We start from the raw sequence: 19354 nt of genomic DNA, 5'->3' as shown, positions 1-19354 counted from the left end.
GGGTAATAAACAATGTTCATCTATCATCATGTGTGGGGGGAAAGGTGAACATGGACTTTAATTCTTTGCAAGTGGAGCCGAGAGGATGGGAGCAGTAAAAGTGGCCGTGGGGGGTTTGAAATTTGAAACGTGTGAGACGTGAGGGAAAATTGCAGATTATTCCCTAATATTTTTCAGTTAAATGTTGTTTTTGTATCTCTCTCCAGCTCCATCTCTGCCACATACTGCTTGTCGCTCACCATCTATCTCCACCCTAACCCTCACACTCCCAGTCCCCAACTAATTACAGATCTACCTCTGTCCCTTTACCATACCCTCGATGGAAGCTCGTGAACCTGATGCATTAACTGTGTTTCTCTCCACAGATACTGCCTGATCTCCTGAGTACTTACAACATTTTCTTAAGATTTTCTAACTTTTACTTGAGATTTAATATTTTGAATGACTTTTATGCATTGCTGTGCTTTGCTGAAATTGACGCCAGTGCGGAGCAGTAACTTGTAAATTGTAATCATGTTTTCCGATCTATGGTTGGGTTCCCTTGGTGGGTCTGAAAAGTTTCAAATTCTGGTTCTTGAACTGCTGCTTCCTGTTGGAATGGGAAATCTGCTGGCCTCGCTACCTTTTTTAATTAACAGTGCTGACCTAGCTACTGAGCTTGTCGGTGGGATGCTGCGTTTGAGGTTGGTAAGGCCAGCCTACCTGCTGGTTATTCTTGGCCGTAGTTCAGCTGTGGGCACTTTGGCAAGAGGCGGGTAGAGTTTTGTCTAAATCTATCCGCCTGCTTTCAGTTGTAAATGTGTAGATATGAAAAGTGAAGTTCCTGAGGGTCATTCTGGGCAAAGAGGTGGCTTCATTATCTCTAAATTTTTTTTTATAATTCCCTGTCTTTATCATATTTTCTCCTTATTTTTCATTTCCTTTCATTGCTGTTTCCCTAACTGCATACTGAAAGGATCTTGAACCCCTGCACTTAGTGCTGAAACTAAACTTGCATATTAATTCTGGGCAAATTGAGATCACACTTTTGAGCTCTTGAGATGTTAAAAGTAACGAATAAACTGCAAGATGACAGATTGGCAGATGAAAGTACACAGAAATAGATAGTAATGCATTCAGGCTGAGCGAACAAGAAAAGACAATGTAAACCAATTGGAACTAGATAAACTGTTTTCAAGAATAATCTCATCTGGTGTCTCACAAGTCCCCTGTAGAATTAATGCCGCCCTCCATGAGGAAAGTTGGTGGCAGTAGTTGAGTTGGATTGGAGAGGAGAGGTGTCTGAATTGGTGCCTGGCCCAGCACAGGGTACGGGTACGGCCACTGGACTAACCACTAGCTAGTCCGTTCTGTTATCCCCATCCAACTGGCTTTCATACATTGTCGGATGTTGGGCCAACAGTCCTTTTCAATACAAGGATGGACAATCCCCATGACTAAACTTCCCCAAGTAAGTTACTTCTAAGTGCGATAGATTCAGATTGTCCCAGTTAGTTTTGAGATTCAGTTGCACTGTCACTTTGTAAAGTGCAGTGTTCAGAACAGAACTGAACCAGAAGCCCGGGACTATTTAAGGGCTAGTTGGAAGTTCTGAGCTTGGAGAGATCTTTGGTGGGTCTCCGCATGGGAATCCGATCCCTCAGGTAAATCTCACCTCGTAAAATCATGAAGGTCCTTCATTTGAGAAGTTTCAGGAATAAGTAGACAGATCTTTAAAAAGGAAATTTGGGTCTTTTTTTTAAAAACAAGTGACGTGGAGAGAGGACAAAGGGGAAATCTAATTGGAGGCTCAGTCAACGAGCCACAGCTGTGATAACTTGTTGGCTTCTGTAATTCTATAATTATGTATGGCAATGAATAAAAGATTAAAACCAGCAAAGTGTTTAAAGGGATTTAAACTGATAAGCAACCTTTATAAATATTATAAGTTAAATATATTCATATTAAACAGATGGTAAGCTAAATAATAATCATAATATTACCGTAAACATGAAATCAGCTAAAACACTGACCAGCAAAGCTCAACTAAACGTTTAACATTTAATGTAAACTAACCTTAGAATAAATTTTGAGTAATTGCTTTGTAGGACAAAGAGGTTTTATTTTGGATTGATAGACAGTTTACTGAGGATTCAGCAGTCGATGTGGAAAAGTCAGATCCAGTGGCTTGTCCTGTGGAAGTCTCGGTGTAGGTGGGTAAAGGTTTACTTTTGATAAATCTAGTTTGAGAGGTGAAATTAAAAAAAAAGTCAGTATTATTTTTTTAAAAAAGTACCTAAAATGCAGGTGTGATCTTTCTGTGTCAGTGATATTTTAGTGTTCTTTCCCTTTGCGACAGCACGCGGGCCTTTGCCTACGTTACATCTTGGCTTTGAAACTAATGTTTGTGAAACGCCAGTGAAAGTGAATGACTCCTGATGTCGCTGTTAGGGCAGTCAGCCCATCTTTTGTATCCTTGCTGCAAGCTCTCCGTTCAACGCCACTATCAGGATTATGGAGCTGAAAGGAGGTTCTTGCTGCCAAGAGTCTTCGAAGACTGCCCATGCACTGGAAGAGATTCCAACTATCCGGAACCATCTCTGTGGGAAGCTTGTCGTCTTGTCTGCAAAATGGGTCATGACTTCAGTCAGTGTGGGTACTGGTATGAATCAGAGTCTATCGTCCAGCATGGGAACAGTTCCTTCCCCTCACTCAGCTGCTCCATGCAAACCACATTCTTATTATAGTCGGTCTACTCTACGCCCCATATTCCCCTCAACCTTTCCCATCCAAACATCTTCTAAATGGTGCTAATGTACTCGCCCTGGCAGCTTCAAAGGTTCATTTGTTATCGAGGTTTCCAGCTCTGAAATCCTTCTGCACTGAGTTGAAATGAAACCAAGAAAGAGAAGAAAAAGGCAACATGATAATCAACCCTCCCCACAAAACCCCACCACCTTGCACAAAAAACAAGCAAAAACGGAGCAGGCGCATCAACCCCCAAATCCCCCCCCTGCACAAAAAAAGCAAAGATGGGGTGAAAAACACAGATTACTTTTTTTTTAAAAAAAAACCTAAGACTGAAAAAGAATCTATAGTCTGTCTGTATCCAAAATGCTGAAAACCTTGGTAGCATTCTCCGGGCGTGGCGGCGATCGCCTCCCGCAGTCCAGATTCACTTTGATGTTTCAATCTGTCTTGTCGCTTTAGTCAACGCACAGCTGAAGCTTTAATCGGAGAACATTGGCTCGTGCCCCCTCCTGCCGCCTGCCCACCGTGAGGTTCGCGCGCACCGCCTCTACCTTCCAGAATCCTCTCGGAGACCACCGAGAGCTGGATCTCCCAAATCACAGGCTCCAACAATTCCAGGGTCACATCCAAGTCGGAAAACAAATGTAAAAGACATAAAAGAAGTGGAATGTATTGCTTCATGTTCTATCCAGAAGATGTCGACTGAAGGAGTGTTGTACACAGGTGCCATCTTGGCCAGAAGTTCCATTCTCTGAGTAAAAATATTACCTGTCAGGCTCCTATTAAATCTCTCCCCTCACACCTCTTGTGCCCTCTTGTTCTTGATCCCTCAGCTCTAGGAAAAAGATGGAATGCATTCGCCCTGAGGGCTGGTTGATTATAATGAAGGCACAGTACTGAGGATTTGGCCTGGAAGTGGATTCTGACACTGGTTTGTTAATGCAGCCATTGGAGGCTTTTGCTGGGATGACATTGGTGATCCGCCTCCAGTTCTTTCAGGTGCCTGCTTTGGGGCGTCCACGTCTGTCGAGGTGTTCAGGAGACCAACATCACTGCTTTCTCGTAGCTTCCAGGATGGGTTGGTATTGGAGAGGGGGCAGAAGAGATTTTAAATCAAGCCAAGGCTGAAGAATTATGATTTAGGTGAGCCTATCTAGATGGGAATTGTTTCCTGGAGTCTTAAGTTTAATCAAAAGCCCTGGTACAGTTAAATAGAAAGTCAACAATTTTTTCCTCCCACAGATGCTGCTTGTTGAGTTCCTTCAGCAGGTTGTGTGTGGTTCCCATTAGGTCAATTTGAAGGAACATGAGGAAGTGAATTAAAATAAAGCTGTACATGCATATGGTGAGGGTCTGGAATTCTCCCTGATGTATAACAAGTTCAGTCAATGCGGAATTGCTGGATATATCAAAGAAAGGTGGCATAGATTTATTAATGCCAGTGGAGTTAAATCAGTTGTGTATGTTGGTAAGAAGCCTGCAGATTCTTGAGGATGGCACAACTGCCTTAGCAATGTCGCACTTTCAAGCAGAACTTTAATAAGATGCTACAGATTTGCTTTTTAGCAAGATGGGCCAAAGCAGAGTGGTATTTCTCAGAGCGGAGGGACCTGGAACAGAGGTGCACAAATCTTAGGCAGAACAGATTGTAAAGGCTTAACGAGGCGCGTAGGGTTCTAGCAAATCAAAGTCAATGAAGTCATGGAGATTCAGCCCAGACAAACCTTTCAGCCCACTGTTCATGATGACCGAGTTCACAAACACACTTAAATCCATTTTACAGAACTGCAGCCTCCTATTCCCGGCCGATACCAGTGCTCCAGTTACATTTAAACATTTTTGTGCTTCCCTTGGCGCCTCACTTCAGGAAGATTGTCAGCATCGATCTGCCGCTGCTGCTGCGTTGATATTCTGTGGATTGGTTAAGCCTCAATCTGCACTTCTGTACCCCCGGATTCTTGTCTTTTCTTCCAGTCTTGAGTATCATTGTTCTTGTAATCTGATTTAACCCTCTCGCACGCAGTCTGTCCGAAGTTCACTTGCTAAGTTTACTTCACAAGCTGCCTTTGTGTAACCAAACGATTTCATACTCTCAGATTTTGAAATAGTATCACAAGTTTGTTTTGCAAAGAGTGAACGGTAGCTGCTCCAGCAGGTATCCTAAGGGGATCCCAACCACGGGTTTGAGTGATTAGCTTTAATTCTGCCATTTTTACAATATTAATTTTTATTTAATTAAATGAATGGATAATTAAATCTAAATTGCATAACCTGTACATCGGAATGCCAGCCCATTTCCAATAAATCATTGTGCGAGGATGGAACCGCTTGGGGTAATCACAAGAGTTTGGGATAAAACAATATTTACACATGTGCAAATCCTTCTAAATGTTTACTGTTTCACTGTCCAAACACTGAGCTGAAGGACCAGCCCCTGTTCTGTTAACTTCTGAGAAACCGTGAAACTTCAATCAAAAATAAGAATCAATAATTATGATTAATGTGGGGCTCCTCGTGATGCTACTCTTAATGTCATAATTAATGCAATAATTTTAGAACAGCTTTCAAATATAGGATTGATTTTTTTTATCATAGGTATACTGTGGGGGGGGGGGCGGAATCAGAGCATTTCTAATATTATGTCTGCTCCTCACATTGCTAGAATTTGACTCAGTTTTCCATTGTTAAATTCCACTCAAGGGCATTTCACCTGGAAATGGAGAAGACAGTCTAGACGCTTCGGAAAGGTTACTGCAAGCTGACAACAGTACCGAGTCACTTGACCAAGTTTGACCTCTGATGGACTGAATTTTAATTACCATTGCTTTTTAGATATTGATTTTGGCCACTCAGTTTATATTTTGCTCTGTTTTCCTCTGTGTGACTTCACAATTTCCTACTGCCAACTTTGTATATACTACAGAAATGTGGAGAAACTTTATAGAGATGTTTCTTTGAACTATTTTTACATTAATTACAAAATTAACATTGTTAAAGTAGACAATATTCAACCCTATGACTTGATGAATTGAGGGTTGACGTCACTATACAGGTTTTACGGGTTTTTAGATCTTCATTCAGACTTTCGAATAAGACCCATAGTGTAAGTTAAAATGACACCACTCACAAGTAGAACTGTTGGGTATCATTTCTAACTTTTTCCTACAATGCCATCAGAATCAGGTAAAACTCGTGCCTTGTTTCCAATGTCTTGATAAAAAGCTACACTCGATTTTCCACTATTTCACTTGGAACAGCAGCCATCATTGCAGCGGCCGTTGCTGGAGCGGCCGGTGGCTGGAGCGGGCGGTGCTGGAGCGGGCCGTGGCTGGAGCGGTGATGTTCAGGCTTTAGCTCTTCGAGGCTTCAGCAAAGAGAGGCTTCAGTCAGAGAAGGCAAAAAAGAAAACCTCTCGGTAGAGTTCTTTCTTTCCCTCCTCCCTTCTTTACATTTGCTCATTAGAGATGCCAAGTAACATAGTTGAATGCTCCTCTTGGGAGATGTGGGAAGGCAGGGAGACCTGTACTGTCCCTGATGACTACAACTGTGAAAAGTGCATCAGCTGCAGCTTCTAACAAACCGCGTAAAGGAGTCGGAACTGGAACGAGATGAACTTCAGATCATTCAGGAAGCTGAAGGGCTGATAGGACAGACAGAAATTGTTATCCCCAAGATGCCCCCCCCCGGGAAACTGACAGTCTGAAAGAGGTTAAGGAGCCAGTGCAGAGTACCCCTATACCCCCTCAATTACAGGTCTATCAGTTTGGATACTGGTGGGGAAAGTAACACTGGTCAGATTTCTGGCCTGAGTCTAGCTCAGAAGGGAAAGGGAGAAGTGGTGCACTGTGGAGGTGGGGGATTCATTAGGGGAACAGGAAGGAGGTTCTGTGGGCTGGAATGAGCTACGCAGATGGTATGTTGACCCATGGGTGCCAGGGTCCAGGACAGCTCAGATGGAGTACTCAGCGGGAGGGTGAACAGCCAGAGGCTGTGGTCCATGTCGGTACCAATGATACGGATAGGGCGGGTGACCTGGGTCTGCGTAGGGAGTTTTGGGAGTTTGTTGCTAAGTTACAAGGCAGGATCTCCAGTGCCACGTGCGAGGAAAAACCAGAGCTATAGGAAGATTATACAGTTTAATATGTGGCTAAGGAATTGTGTAGGAGGGAGGGCATAAGACGTTTGGATCATTGGGGTCTCTTCATGGGAAGGTGGGTCCTGTCCAGAAGGGACAGTTTGCACCTGAACTGGAAGGGGACTAATATTCTAACAGGAAGGTTTGCTAATGCTCCATGGAGTGATTTAAACTGGAGTTGCAGGGGGAATGGGAACCAGACTGCCAGAACAGTTGGTGGAGAGCCTGTGGTGAGACCTCAGACAAAGTCGGGAATCAAAGGTTGAGCATGGTGTGACTAGTGTCCTGAGCTGCAGATATTTCAATGCAAGAAATATCGTAGGAAAGGCGGATGAGCTCAGGGCCTGGATCAACACTTGGAATCGTGGCATTGTAGCCGGTGAGTCGTGGTTGCAAAACTGGTATAGCTCAGTATTCTGGGGTTCCATTGTTTAAGCTGTGACAGAGCGGGAGGGACTAAAGGAGGAGTGGTGGTGTTACAAGTCAGGGAAAACGTCGCAGCGGTGCTCCAAGACAGACTGGAGAACTCGTCTAGTTGAATTGACCATTTCTTTCATCCCTCACAAGAGGAGTAAAAATCTTTACGTTATGTCTCAGAATGTACAAATTACAGTAATTTGTAATAAATAGTATGTACAGTGAGATATACAATATCAGTGTAAATTAATCTGTTGGCCTGTGGGATGTTATGGGTGAAGCTGAGAGTTATGGAAGGTATGACCACGTAACTACAGACTGTTCAACAGTCCACGGGGTTGAGGAACAAATTTGCAAAGAGATTGCAGACTGTTGCAAGAGACGTAGGGTTGTTACAGTAGGTGATTTTCTCATTCTGCATATTGACTGGGAATCCCATTCTGTTAAAGGACTAGATGAGACGGAGTTTGTCAGATGTGTTCGGGGAAGTCTCCTTCATCAGTATGTACAAGTTGCAACAGGAGAGCATGCAATGCTGGATCTGCTATTCGGGAATGACAGGCCAGGAGACAGAAGTTTGTGTAGAGGAACACTTTGTATCTAGTGACCACAATGCAATGTTTTTCAAAGTAGATTGCAAAAAGATAGGTCTGGTCTGCGGGTTGAGTTTCCTAAATTGGAGAAAGGCCGATTTTGATGATATCAGAAATGATCAGGCTAGTGTGGACTGGGACCGGCTGTTTCTGGTAAAGGTGTGGAAGACTCCGGTTCTGTCAGCTGCATAAGTCTAGGGAAGACGACCTCTGGCCCTGCCAAACATGTGAGATTGAGGCGTAAGCTCACCCGGAACCCCCTGTTTGGGTGGATGCTGCGTGATTGCTGTGTGATCCCTGTTACAAATCAGTACCACGAAATAACATTTTCAGCTCCCCTCTCATGTCAGACACATTCTTCGGATAAGTCTTCAGTGGTAGGTTTTCCTCGCTCGTCCCAAAACACAGGTCGATGGGCAACCTCACCTCGTGCCCAAACATCAGCTAGTATGGCAAGTACCCTGTAGCTTCATTTCATGTACAGTTGTAACAGTGGATCGTATGTCCAATATGTCGACTCCCCTTGTTGTTCTTGCTGATTTCCAAGGTTCCAAGCATGTCTAGCAAGATCCGATTAAACCTCTTGGCCTGGGGATCACCCTGAGGGTGATAAGGCGTAGTCCTCAACTTCTCAACCCCCAGCATGCTCAGTAACTCATGTATGAGTTTACTCTCGAAATCCCATCTGCAATCATTATTAATCCACTTGGGAAGGCCATAATATGTTTGTAAATGAACTACTTCTCCCATAACACTTTGGCCACTGTGGACGCCCTCTGGTCCCTGTGCATATCTGGTGTAGTGGTCCATGATGACTAAGACATTTGCCCTGTTGCTGGCATCGGGTTCTATTGACAGGAAAACCATACACGCCAGGTCAATGGGACAACAGACCGGCCCTCGTAGGCAGTGTCTTCCTCCACATACATCGAATGCGTGACCTGCAGTACTCTTCGACCTCCAGCTTCTTTGGGGGCCAGTAAAACCAATCAGTGAGCAATCCATAGGTCTTTTCAATCCCCAAATATCCAGAATCATCATGAAGTGACTTCAACACAATCCTCCGATACTTTTCAGGAAGCAACAGCTGGGAACGCCGAGGCCGGTCCGGAGGTGACATGACCCGGTGTAGGATCTGGTTCCTCAATTCCAAACTGGGCCATTCCTTCGGTAATGGAGGCACCGCAGCATGTTTAGTCTTCTCCACTTGGGCCATGTCTCCCTTTTCGACCGCTTGCCAAAGGGTACTGATGCCCGGCTGATCTCACTGAGCAGCTGGCACTTCCCCAGGGCTCAATTTCGGTAACTGGTTTGTCTTCAGAGCGGTCAGGTTACAGTAAACGAGTGGAATGACACCATCAGAAGCTCCCAGTTGATCAACCGCTCGATCCTGCCCTTGCCTTCCCTCTGCCTTCACCATGATGGCAAACTGGCACATGGCTTTCATCCCTGGGGCAGGAACGCTCTCCCACTCCTCAACCCTGTCCAGGCCTTCATGTGCTCGTTGGGACAAAGTATCAGCATCAATGTTCCTACTTCCCGGCCGGTACTTCAGGCTGAAATCAAAGGCAGACAATGCCACCAACTACCAATGACCTGTGGCATCCAATTTCACCGAGGTCACAATATAACTTACGGGATTGTTGTCTGTCCTCACCTCAAACTTGGCACCAAAGAGGTAGTCACTCAACTTACCCACCACAGCCCATTTCAACGCCAGGAACTCCAACTTGTGCATGGGATAGTTTTTCTCCGAGGACTCCGGCTGACAAACGCCACGGGTCTCCACTCCGTGCCCTGATCCTGATACAGGACACCCCCTACTGCTGTTATCCATATGCAGTACATAGGGCAATCGGGGGTCTGCAAAAGCAGACAACCTGGACCAGCAGCTCCTTCTGCGACTGAAAAGCCTCTTCACATTTCGCATCCCTCCTCGCTACAAAAGGCTTTGAAGGGCTAAGATACCCTTTACCCTCCTCCCTTTCTTCCCCAAGGGAGGGTAACCACACAGAAGCTGATTTAAAGGGTGAATCACTTTTGCAGAGCCTATCACAAACCTCCGATAGTACCCACAGATCCCAAGGAACGAGGGCAAAGTGCTCCCAGTCTGGGGCCTTGGCCATGTGGTCACTGCCTCTATCTTAGCCGGATCCGTAGCTACTCCAGTCCGTGAGACTGTGCCCAACATACCTGACTGATGTCTTGCAGAACTGGCACTTGTCCAGGGAAAGTTTTAACCCTTCAGCTTTCAGGGGGCCCAGCACCTTCAGCAGCCTCGCTTCATGTTCCTCCAAGGTGGACCCAAACTCTGAGGTCACCTAGATACACCAACACCTCAAGCACGTTCACATCCCCCACTGTCTTCTCCATGATGCGCTGGAAGGTCACAGAGGCTCCGGATATGCCTTGGGGCATCCTTTCTAACTGGGAGAATCCCAGTGGATGTATAAATGCTGTCATCTCTTTGTCGTCCTCATTTACGGGGATCTGGTAGTATCCACTCCTCAAGTCCAACACACTCACTTTGCATCACTCAGACGGGCCAGTGTGTCTTTGATCCTCGGGACCGTATATTGGTCGGGGACAGTGCGCCTACTCAGAGTCCTATAGTCCACACACATCCATACCTTCCCATGCTTCTTCCTGGCCGCTACTATTGGGGATGCATAGAGGCTTCTGGACTCGGTGATGATCCCAGCTTCCTTCAACTTACACAAATGCCTCCCAAACTCTTTCACCACTGCAGGGACCAGTCGCCGCGACCTCTCTCCGAACAGGGTGTCCTCGGTCACTCGGATAGTGTGGCAAGTGCTCAAACTCGTCAGTAGAAAAGACACCTCCCAGTTTCAACATCTCTACCCTCTTCCAAGCTGCAGGTACCGGGGAGTCCCTGAAGTTGAATGACTCAGCGGTCAACTTTCCCCCTTTGCAGATTTCTCTCCTGCTTGTCGTCACTGGGAAGAGAACGCCAGGGACATTCCCCACTTGAAGGTGACCCCTCTCTTCGTAGTGTTCCTGACAATCACTGCCATCCCGTTCGCCTGTACAGCCGAGGGCTTCTGTAGTTCAGGCCTCAGCAGGTACGCCTGACTCCTCTTTGTGGTCTCCCGGAGCATCCACCAAGATGGCCTCAGCCTCAGGCATTCCGGGAAACTTGGGGTTTCCCATTACTCTCACTACTTCCCCAGATCATAACGCAATTGGCTTTGACTGGTGAACCACACAGTCCCTCATCTAAGCTCATTATCCGGCCCAGTGTGGCCACGCACTTCCTCGAAAGCAGCTCAAAGCACCAGGTGGATGGAAAATATCTTCAGAAAGCTCGCTCCAGCTCTCTCCTTGCCGGCTCCCATTAGCCCCCTCACAAAAGGAGTATTTGTCCCCACGAGAATTGAAACTCCGCCCTTTCCAACAGGGTCTGAAGAAACCAGTGCTAATGTGTCAAGGACCTCGGCCACTCCCACATCGGCCTCTGAAAAGTCCAGCTTCACTGACAAATATCCATCATATGGATAATCACCCGCACTATGTCTCTAGTGCACTGAGTGGCGTCAATGGAAAATGTGTCAGATACTGGTTGTAAAACGAATGGTACAGCAAAGTGACCTGTGACCCTGTGTCAAGTTTGGCTCCAGCATAAATACCCTCTATCCATAGCGATACACTGGAGCTTGGCCCCACTAAGCTTTCAGGAATAGGGCTTTTCACTTTAGGGTGTTCCTTGATATATCGCTGGGAATGTGCTCCCCCTGACAGACACAGACAGACATACTTCATTGATCCCAAGGGAAATTGGGTTTTGTTACAGCCGCACCAACCAAGAATAGTGTAGAAATATAGCAATATAAAACCATAAATAATTAAATAATAATAAGTTAATCATGCCAGGTGGAAATAAGTCCAGGAACAGTCTATTGGCTTAGGGTGTCTGACACTCCGAGGGAGGAGTTGTAAAGTTTGATAGCCACAGACAGGAATGACTTCCTATGACGCTCAGTGTTACATCTCGGTGGAATGAGTCTCTGGCTGAATGTACTCCTGTGCCTAATCAGTACATTATGGAGTGGATGGGAGTCATTGTCCAAGATGGCATGCAACTTGGACAGCATCCTCTTTTCAGACACCACCGTCAGAGAGTCCAGTTCCACCCCCACAACATCACTGGCCTTACGAATGAGTTTGTTGATTCTGTTGGTGTCTGCTGCCCCAGCACACAACAGCAAACATGATAGCACTGGCCACCACAGCCTCGTAGAACATCCTCAGCATCGTCCAGCAGATGTTAAAGGACCTCAGTCTCCTCAGGAAATAGAGATGGCTCTGACCCTTCTTGTAGACAGCCTCAGTGTTCTTTGACCGGTCCAGTGTATTGTCAATTTGTAATCCTCCACCATGTCCACACTGACCCCTTGGATGGAAACAGGGGTCACCGGTGCCTTATCCCTCCTCAGGTCCACCACCAGCTCCTTAGTCTTTTTCACATTAAGCTGCAGATGATTCTGCTCACACCATGTGACAAAGTTTCCCACCGTAGCCCTGTACTCAGCCTCATCTCCCTTGCTGATGCATCCAACTATGGCAGAGTCATCAGAAAACTTCTGAAGATGGCAAGACTCTGTGCAGATGCCAGGCCGTTCCCTCACTGGTTCTCTTTTAAGATTTCCCGATGTCTCTCTCTGCTTAGGTACCCGGGGGCTCACTCTCCAAGGTGTTCCCCATCATTCACACTCCTGCCTGAAGTGTCCCTCTTCACCACAGTTATAACAGACAACACCGGCCACTCCCCTTCTTACAGGACCCTGCCTGCTAACAGCCATCCACATAGTCTGCCCCCTATCAGTTCCATTACACGGTGGGGTGGCACACCCGCTGATGGCAACCTGCACATCTCAGTTCTCAACTCTGCCACAATCTCCTCTACCACTCCCCAGTCACTTCAATGCAGGGGACAACTACTGAGGACTGAACCCTGCTGACAGAGGCCTCCCGTGCCTCTGACGCATTCTCCTCCTCTCATACTTCTCTGATCAGCTCAACAAACGAGGGAGGAGGCATGTCTTATGAGACAGTCAGGGTTCTGGGACTGGGCGCCTTTCGCTATTTGATCCATTCTTAACTGATCTACCTCAGCCGCCTGAATGGTCCCTCTGCGCTGCGAGCAATTTAGCTGCCTCTCTAGCTAAAAGATGTAGGCAGAAATCTTCTCCCCCTTTTCCTGACACATGTTCTGAAACCCCATCATGAGCTCCACTGGGCTTCCCATCACACCAGATACCTTTTCTAGTACCTGCATGTAGGCCGCAGAAGTGGCAAGAGGGTTCTGTGCCTTTACGACTCTCACTACATCAGCAGCCCGCCCCCTCAAGCTCTCAACCAATCACTGCCGTTTTACATCATCAGAGCACTGCCACTCATCTAACAACTGAGGGGCTCGCTCCGCCCAAGTCTCATACTTCTCTTCCTCCTTGGGGTGGGCTTCGTTCCCAAGAACAGGTGGAGCCTACCATAGCTGGGACTTTGAACCTGGGCATTTTTCCACTTATTCCCAGGGAGGTAAGGGCCACCATCAACTCAGAATTCTCACTCCTCGCTGGGGGACTCATTAGACATTCCAAATCAGACCACTCCTTCCCCTCGCTCCGCAGAAACGAGAGAACCCTGTCTCTGAAGTCTCTGCCCCTAGACATTGGAGACTTGACTTGCGTTTTGGCCCACTCCCCTACACCCTCCTCCTCCTGGAAAGTATAGACAGTCCGTGCCCCCCCGGTCTCCTGGGGCCCCAATAGTACCAGGCAGTCCCATGTTGTTACGTCAGTGCCAGTCTGAACTAAAACAAAGTCTTTGCCTGCCATTTTATCAAACCTCTGCCCCACAATTGTAACTTTTCCTAGAGCATTAACAGTACTTAAAAGTCGAATTAACAATTCATCAGGAGTATGAATATCTACCCCACTCAACACACATGCCTTTGTTACCAGTAACCCCATGGATTCACACCACCACTCAACCCTGAAAGCATCCATACACACGTATCGTAATCACTTTACTGGACAGACAAACACACAACCCACTGGGTCAATGCTCAGGGCAATCACACAGCATACAACAAAATCGATCCCGGATGAGCCCCCACAATTGAAAGACTCTGGTTCTGTCAGCGGTGTAAGTCTAGGGAAGAGGATCTCTGGCCCTGCCAAACGTGTGAGATTGAGGTGTAAGCCCACCCGGAACCCCCTGTTTGAGTGGATGCTGTGTGATTTGTTACCCTGTCACAAATCAGTACCACAAAATGACATTCAGTACACCATATACAATTGAACAACTTAGCTTTATAATTCTTAATTTGACTAAAGGGCTAGTGAAGAAAAAGCAAAAAAAGAAAAGGGCCTATTTTAATGAAACAGTTTAACATGCACAAGTTGGGGCTCACAGTTCCCCATTCGCCGATCGTCCCTCAATCTCCCTGGCCTTCATCAGATCGTGGCACTGCACTGGGTCAAATACTGCGACCTCTCCACTCTGGCATCTTCTCCCTTCATCTTCCACCGAACAAGACCCAGCTCACACCGGAGTCAGGCACACGGCATGAAACACATCCTCTTCATTGGACAGATCACATTCGAAAGTACCCATTATCTCTAACCATAACCCAAACACTCCTTCTACAGAAAGACCATTACATTAGCAGTGAACCCTTTCCCAGGGTGTTACAGCTGTATTTGATAAGTGGGAGGCCTTCAAAAGTTAAATTTTGAGAGTACAAAGCTTGTATGTACCTGTCAGAATGAAGGTGAAGATAACAACTGTAGGGATCCTTGGATTTTAAGAGATACTGAGGCACTGGTGTAGTAAACCATGTATATTTGTCTGGACAGACCCTTCTGCTGACTGCTCCTGTGGCTCCTCCCACAGACCCCTGGAGAAAGGCAATTGTGTCACTGCTCCTCCCACAGTCCAGGGCAGACATCCAGCATGGACATAGTCCATTTTACTGCTAATAAAAGCCTTTCAGTATTTACTCTACTTCCAGTCTTTTGGAGTTATTGATAGTGCATCACCTGGTTAAGAGGAAAATGGAGGGACATTGCAGGTAGGAACAAATGAGGTGCTTATTGAGTCTACGAAATGCAAGAGAAAGAAATCAGGAAAGCTAAAAGAAGGCAATAAAGTTGCTCCAGCAGACAAGTTGATGGAGAATCGTAAGTAATTCTACGGATATGTTAAGAGCAAAAGGGTTGCAAAGGACAAAACTGGTCCTCTGGAAGACCAGAATGGGAATTCCTAGGAAGCCCCTTTTTACCAGGAGTCTCCAGAGACATAGATTGCTAACAGCCACTGGACTCAGCGGTGAGAAAATCACCTTTCTCAAACTCGGTACATTTAGAGTTGGTATACACAAAGTACACTGCAGATGCTGTGGTCAAATCAAGATGTACAAAAAAGCTGGATGAACTCAGCAGGTCAGGCAGCATCCGTTGAAAGGAGCAGTCAATGTTTCGGGCCGAGACCCTTCGTCAGGACTGATACTGCCTGATCTGCTGAGTTCATCCAGCTTTTTTGTACGTCTAGGGTTGGCATGACTTGGGTCCTACCAAAACTGGGGAGTTGGCATGTTTTGACCACCCAAGCCCCGATCTGTGTGAATACTGTGTATTCTCATGTGATTAGCTGTTGACAAGAAATAACAGATGGTACACTGCATACAATTATAAAGGAAGTATATTTACACATTTCAGCTTTATTCAACAGTTTGTAGGAGAAAGAAAAGATGAAAAATAAAAAGGCCCATTGCAGTTAACTCAGTCCATATCTGCACATGAACTGGAGTTCGTCTTGAAGTTGTCTTTAACTCGTGTGCTGGACACGCTGTCTGCATGAAAGCACACGCCATCTTCCGAACGTCACTCGAAATCCATCTTGAACAAACGAGTCTTCCACGGGAGTATTGGTTCCTTCTCCTTGAAGCCATTCATCTGCACAAAGCACCTCGTGCAACAGGGACGGCCTCCTCAGCCACCTTCCATCCTGTCCTCTCCCAGCTCCCGCCAAAAAGACCTCAACCCATGCCAGTGTCCGTCACAAAACCTCTCCACCCAGCATTCTCTAGAACCTTCTCCCAATTCCACCATCCCAATTGGCTGACACAACATCCCTAAGTTGAATAGCATAGACCCTTATCTTTAGCTCAAATCCAAACATGATGAAAGTAGAACAGACTGCTAAGATGAAATACCTACAGCATAACAGTAAAAATCTTAACCAGGGTGTTACACGCGTGTGGAGTCAAAACAGATGGGGGAGATCTTAAATAATTTTCTTGCATCTGTATTTACTCAGGCGATGGTCACAGAGTTACAGAAGTGAAGCAAAGAGGCATCAGTTTCAGGGACACTGTAGAGATTACAAAGGTAATTACAAAAGTGTTTGCTATCCTGAGGCACATCAGTGTGGAGAGTCAGAGCCCGACAAGTGTTCCCTCGGACACTATGGGGGAGCAAGTGCAAAAATTGCTGGGGCCCCAGCAGAGAGATTTAAATCATCCTTGGTGACAGGAGGTACCAGAGTACTGGAGGATAGTCAATGTTGTCCTGCTGTTTAAAAAAGGCTCTAAACCTAAACCAAGAAATTATAAACCAGTGCGTCTGACATCATTTGTGGGAAAGTTATTGGAAGGTATTCTAAGGCACTGGATAATATTTGGATGGACATGGACTGATTAAGGATAGTCAGCATAATTTTGTGCATGTCTAACCAATCCTAAAGTTATTTGAGGAAGTTACCAAGAAAGTGGATGAAGGCAAGGCAGTGGCTGTTGTCTACATCAGAAGGCATTTGACAAGGTCCTTCAGAGGCGGTTGGTCAAGAAGGTTCAGTCACTTGGTATTCAAGATGAGGTAATAACTTAGATTAGACATTGACTTTGTGGGAGGGTAATAGTAGATGGTTGCCTCTCTGACTGGAGGCCAGTGACTAGAGGAGTGCTAGAGGGATTGGTGTTGTTTATCATCTAGATCGTTGACATAGATCAGTGGTCCCCAACCACCGGGTCACGGACCAGTACCGGGCCACAAAGCATGTGCTACCGGGCTGCGAAGAAACAATATGATTTGTCAATATGAAATGATTTGAGTCAACTGCACCTTTCCTCATTCCCTGTCACGCCCACTGTTAAACTTGAACGCACACGAGGTCATCAGTCACCTAAACGCAATGACACCCTCGCGCCAGGGATCACGGGTAACCGGCTGCCTCATGTGGCCGGCAAGAAGTGCCATTGCTACTGGCCTGGAACCACCTCTAAACTTGTTTAGCACACCGAATGTTCGTGGGGAACCCGGTGCTAAAATATTCGCAGACGACCTAATTTGGGCTCAGGGTTTCGTAAGTAGCAGAGCAGCTACCTCATTGCGATCTACTGAAAGTCATCCCTTGAGCCAAACTTTTGTCAGCCGATAGATCCTACCAGCCTACAAGGGGGGTGGGCATGCGCCCTGTCGCACTCCTCGCTCGGTCGGTTGCTCTCTCCGGACTGTGACCGCTGTGGCCCCGGTATGGGGACCTCTGGCCCTGACCTTGTCCTCTCACTGGTGTGTTGCAATGATTTTATATGTTCATACGAAGAAAATATGCACTGTGTGTTTAATATCCAAACGTTATTTAAAATGTTATGATGCTATTGACTTATAAGTGAGTTATAATTGACTTATCACTATATTCATACGAGGAAAATATGCGCTGTGTTTAATAGCTAAACCCTTTTAGAAGTGAAATTGAGTGTATTAGCCACTTATAAGTGACTTATAGTTGTCTTATTATCCATATTCCGGTTGTGATTAACACCCCCCAACCCACTGTCGGCCGGTCCGCAATAACATTGTCAATATTAAACCAGTCCACGGTGCAAAAAAGGTTGGTGACCACTGATATAGATGACAATATGGTTAACTGGATCAGCAAATTTGTGGATGACACCAACATTGGGGGTGTAGTGAACAGCCAGGAAGACTCTCGTGGCCTGCAGTGGGATCTGGACCAGCTGGAAAAATGGGCTAGAAAGTGGTACCTGGCATTTAATACCGACAAGTGTGAGGCTTTGCACTTCAGTGGGACCAACCAGGGTAGATCTTACACAGTAGGGCACTGAGGGGTGTAGTAGAACCCTTAATTATTGAAAGTTTAGTCACAGGTTGATAAGGTCATAAAGAAAGCCTTTGGCACGTTCACCACCCTAAATCAAAGTATTGAGTACAGGAGATGGAATGTTATCTTGAAGTTGTATAAGATGTTGGTGTGGACTAATTTGGAGTATTGTGTGCAGTTTTGGTCACTTACCTACTGGAAAGATGTAAATAAGGTTGAGAGTACAAAGATAATTTGAGAATGTTGCCGGGACTGGAGGGCTTGAGTTATATGGAAAGATTAAATAGATTAGGACTTTATCCCTTGGAATGTAGAATATTGAGAGGAGATTTGATAGAAGTATACAGAATTATGAGGTGTATAGATAGGGTAAATGTAAGCAAGCTTTTTCCAAAGAGGTTGGATGGGACTACTGCTAGAGGCCATGGCTTAAGGGTGAGAGGTGAACACTAAGGAGAACATGTGAGAAGAATGAGGGGATGATCTCATTGAAACCTATCAAACATTGAAAGGCCTAGATAGAGTGAATATGAAGAGGATGTTTCCTATAGTAGAGAAGTCTATGACCAGAGAGCAGAGCCTCAGAATAGAGGGATGTCCATTTAGAACAGAAATGAGGAGGCATTTCTTTAACCAGAGGGACAGTGAGGCTGTAGAATTCATTGCCACAGACAGCTGTGGAGTCTGGGTATATTTAAAGCAGAGTCTGATAGATTCCTGATAGGTAAGCACATCAAAGGTTACGGAGAGAAGGCAGGAGAATGGGATTGAGAAGGATAATAAATTATCCATGATGGAATTGTGGAGCACATTTGATGGGCTGAATGGCCTAATTCTGCTCCTATGTCTTATGGTCACATCTGCCTCTACCTCCTGTGACCGTTTCCTCGCCGACACACTGTTTAATGGAGTTTCCTGTCAGATGAAACCATATCACGGAATGAGGGTGTCGGATCCCGGCTCACCCATCACTGACTGGCCTGGCCACCTCACCTGTTGTCTCCCTCTTCACCACCCACTTGTCCCAATTCTCACTTGTTGCACCCTCCCTACCTCCATCACAGGAGCCACCTGCTTGTCTGCCCCTGTCTCTGGCCCAGTCTCCACAGTTTGGTCTTCTTGAGGTTCTCCCTGCCTGAATCTGTGCAATTCCAGAAGTCGTAGAGTCATCGAATACTCCAACACAGAATCTCAGCCAAGTTCAATAATGAATTATAAGCTGTTGTGGTAAATATTTAAGTAGATCGCTAGACAAGAATATCCAAAGGTGAGAAGTTAACCTTTACCCAGGTGACATCAGCCAGCGCTGATCGTAAAGTGCATCACATTAGTAATT

The 19354-nt window shown here is 46.0% G+C and overlaps 1 protein-coding gene across 5 annotated transcripts in view; it reads left to right on the top strand.

Annotated features, from left to right (window-relative positions):
* LOC140730941 (scavenger receptor class B member 1-like) overlaps positions 1 to 7507 on the top strand; it is a 64237-nt gene extending 56730 nt beyond the window's left edge. For all 5 annotated transcript variants that reach the window (XM_073052035.1, XM_073052034.1, XM_073052033.1 and 2 more), the window contains exon 13: positions 5431 to 7507. In XM_073052035.1, coding sequence (XP_072908136.1) covers positions 5431 to 5523 — 93 coding nt within the window. In that variant the 3' untranslated portion in view covers positions 5524 to 7507. The remainder of the gene's footprint in view (positions 1 to 5430) is intronic.
* The last annotated feature ends 11847 nt before the right edge of the window (positions 7508 to 19354 follow it).

This window comes from Hemitrygon akajei, chromosome 7, assembly GCF_048418815.1.
Source record: "Hemitrygon akajei chromosome 7, sHemAka1.3, whole genome shotgun sequence".
In the NCBI taxonomy this organism is placed as follows: domain Eukaryota; kingdom Metazoa; phylum Chordata; class Chondrichthyes; order Myliobatiformes; family Dasyatidae; genus Hemitrygon; species Hemitrygon akajei.
Note: the sequence above shows the minus strand (reverse complement) of the source record. Positions and strands in the feature narration are given on the sequence as shown.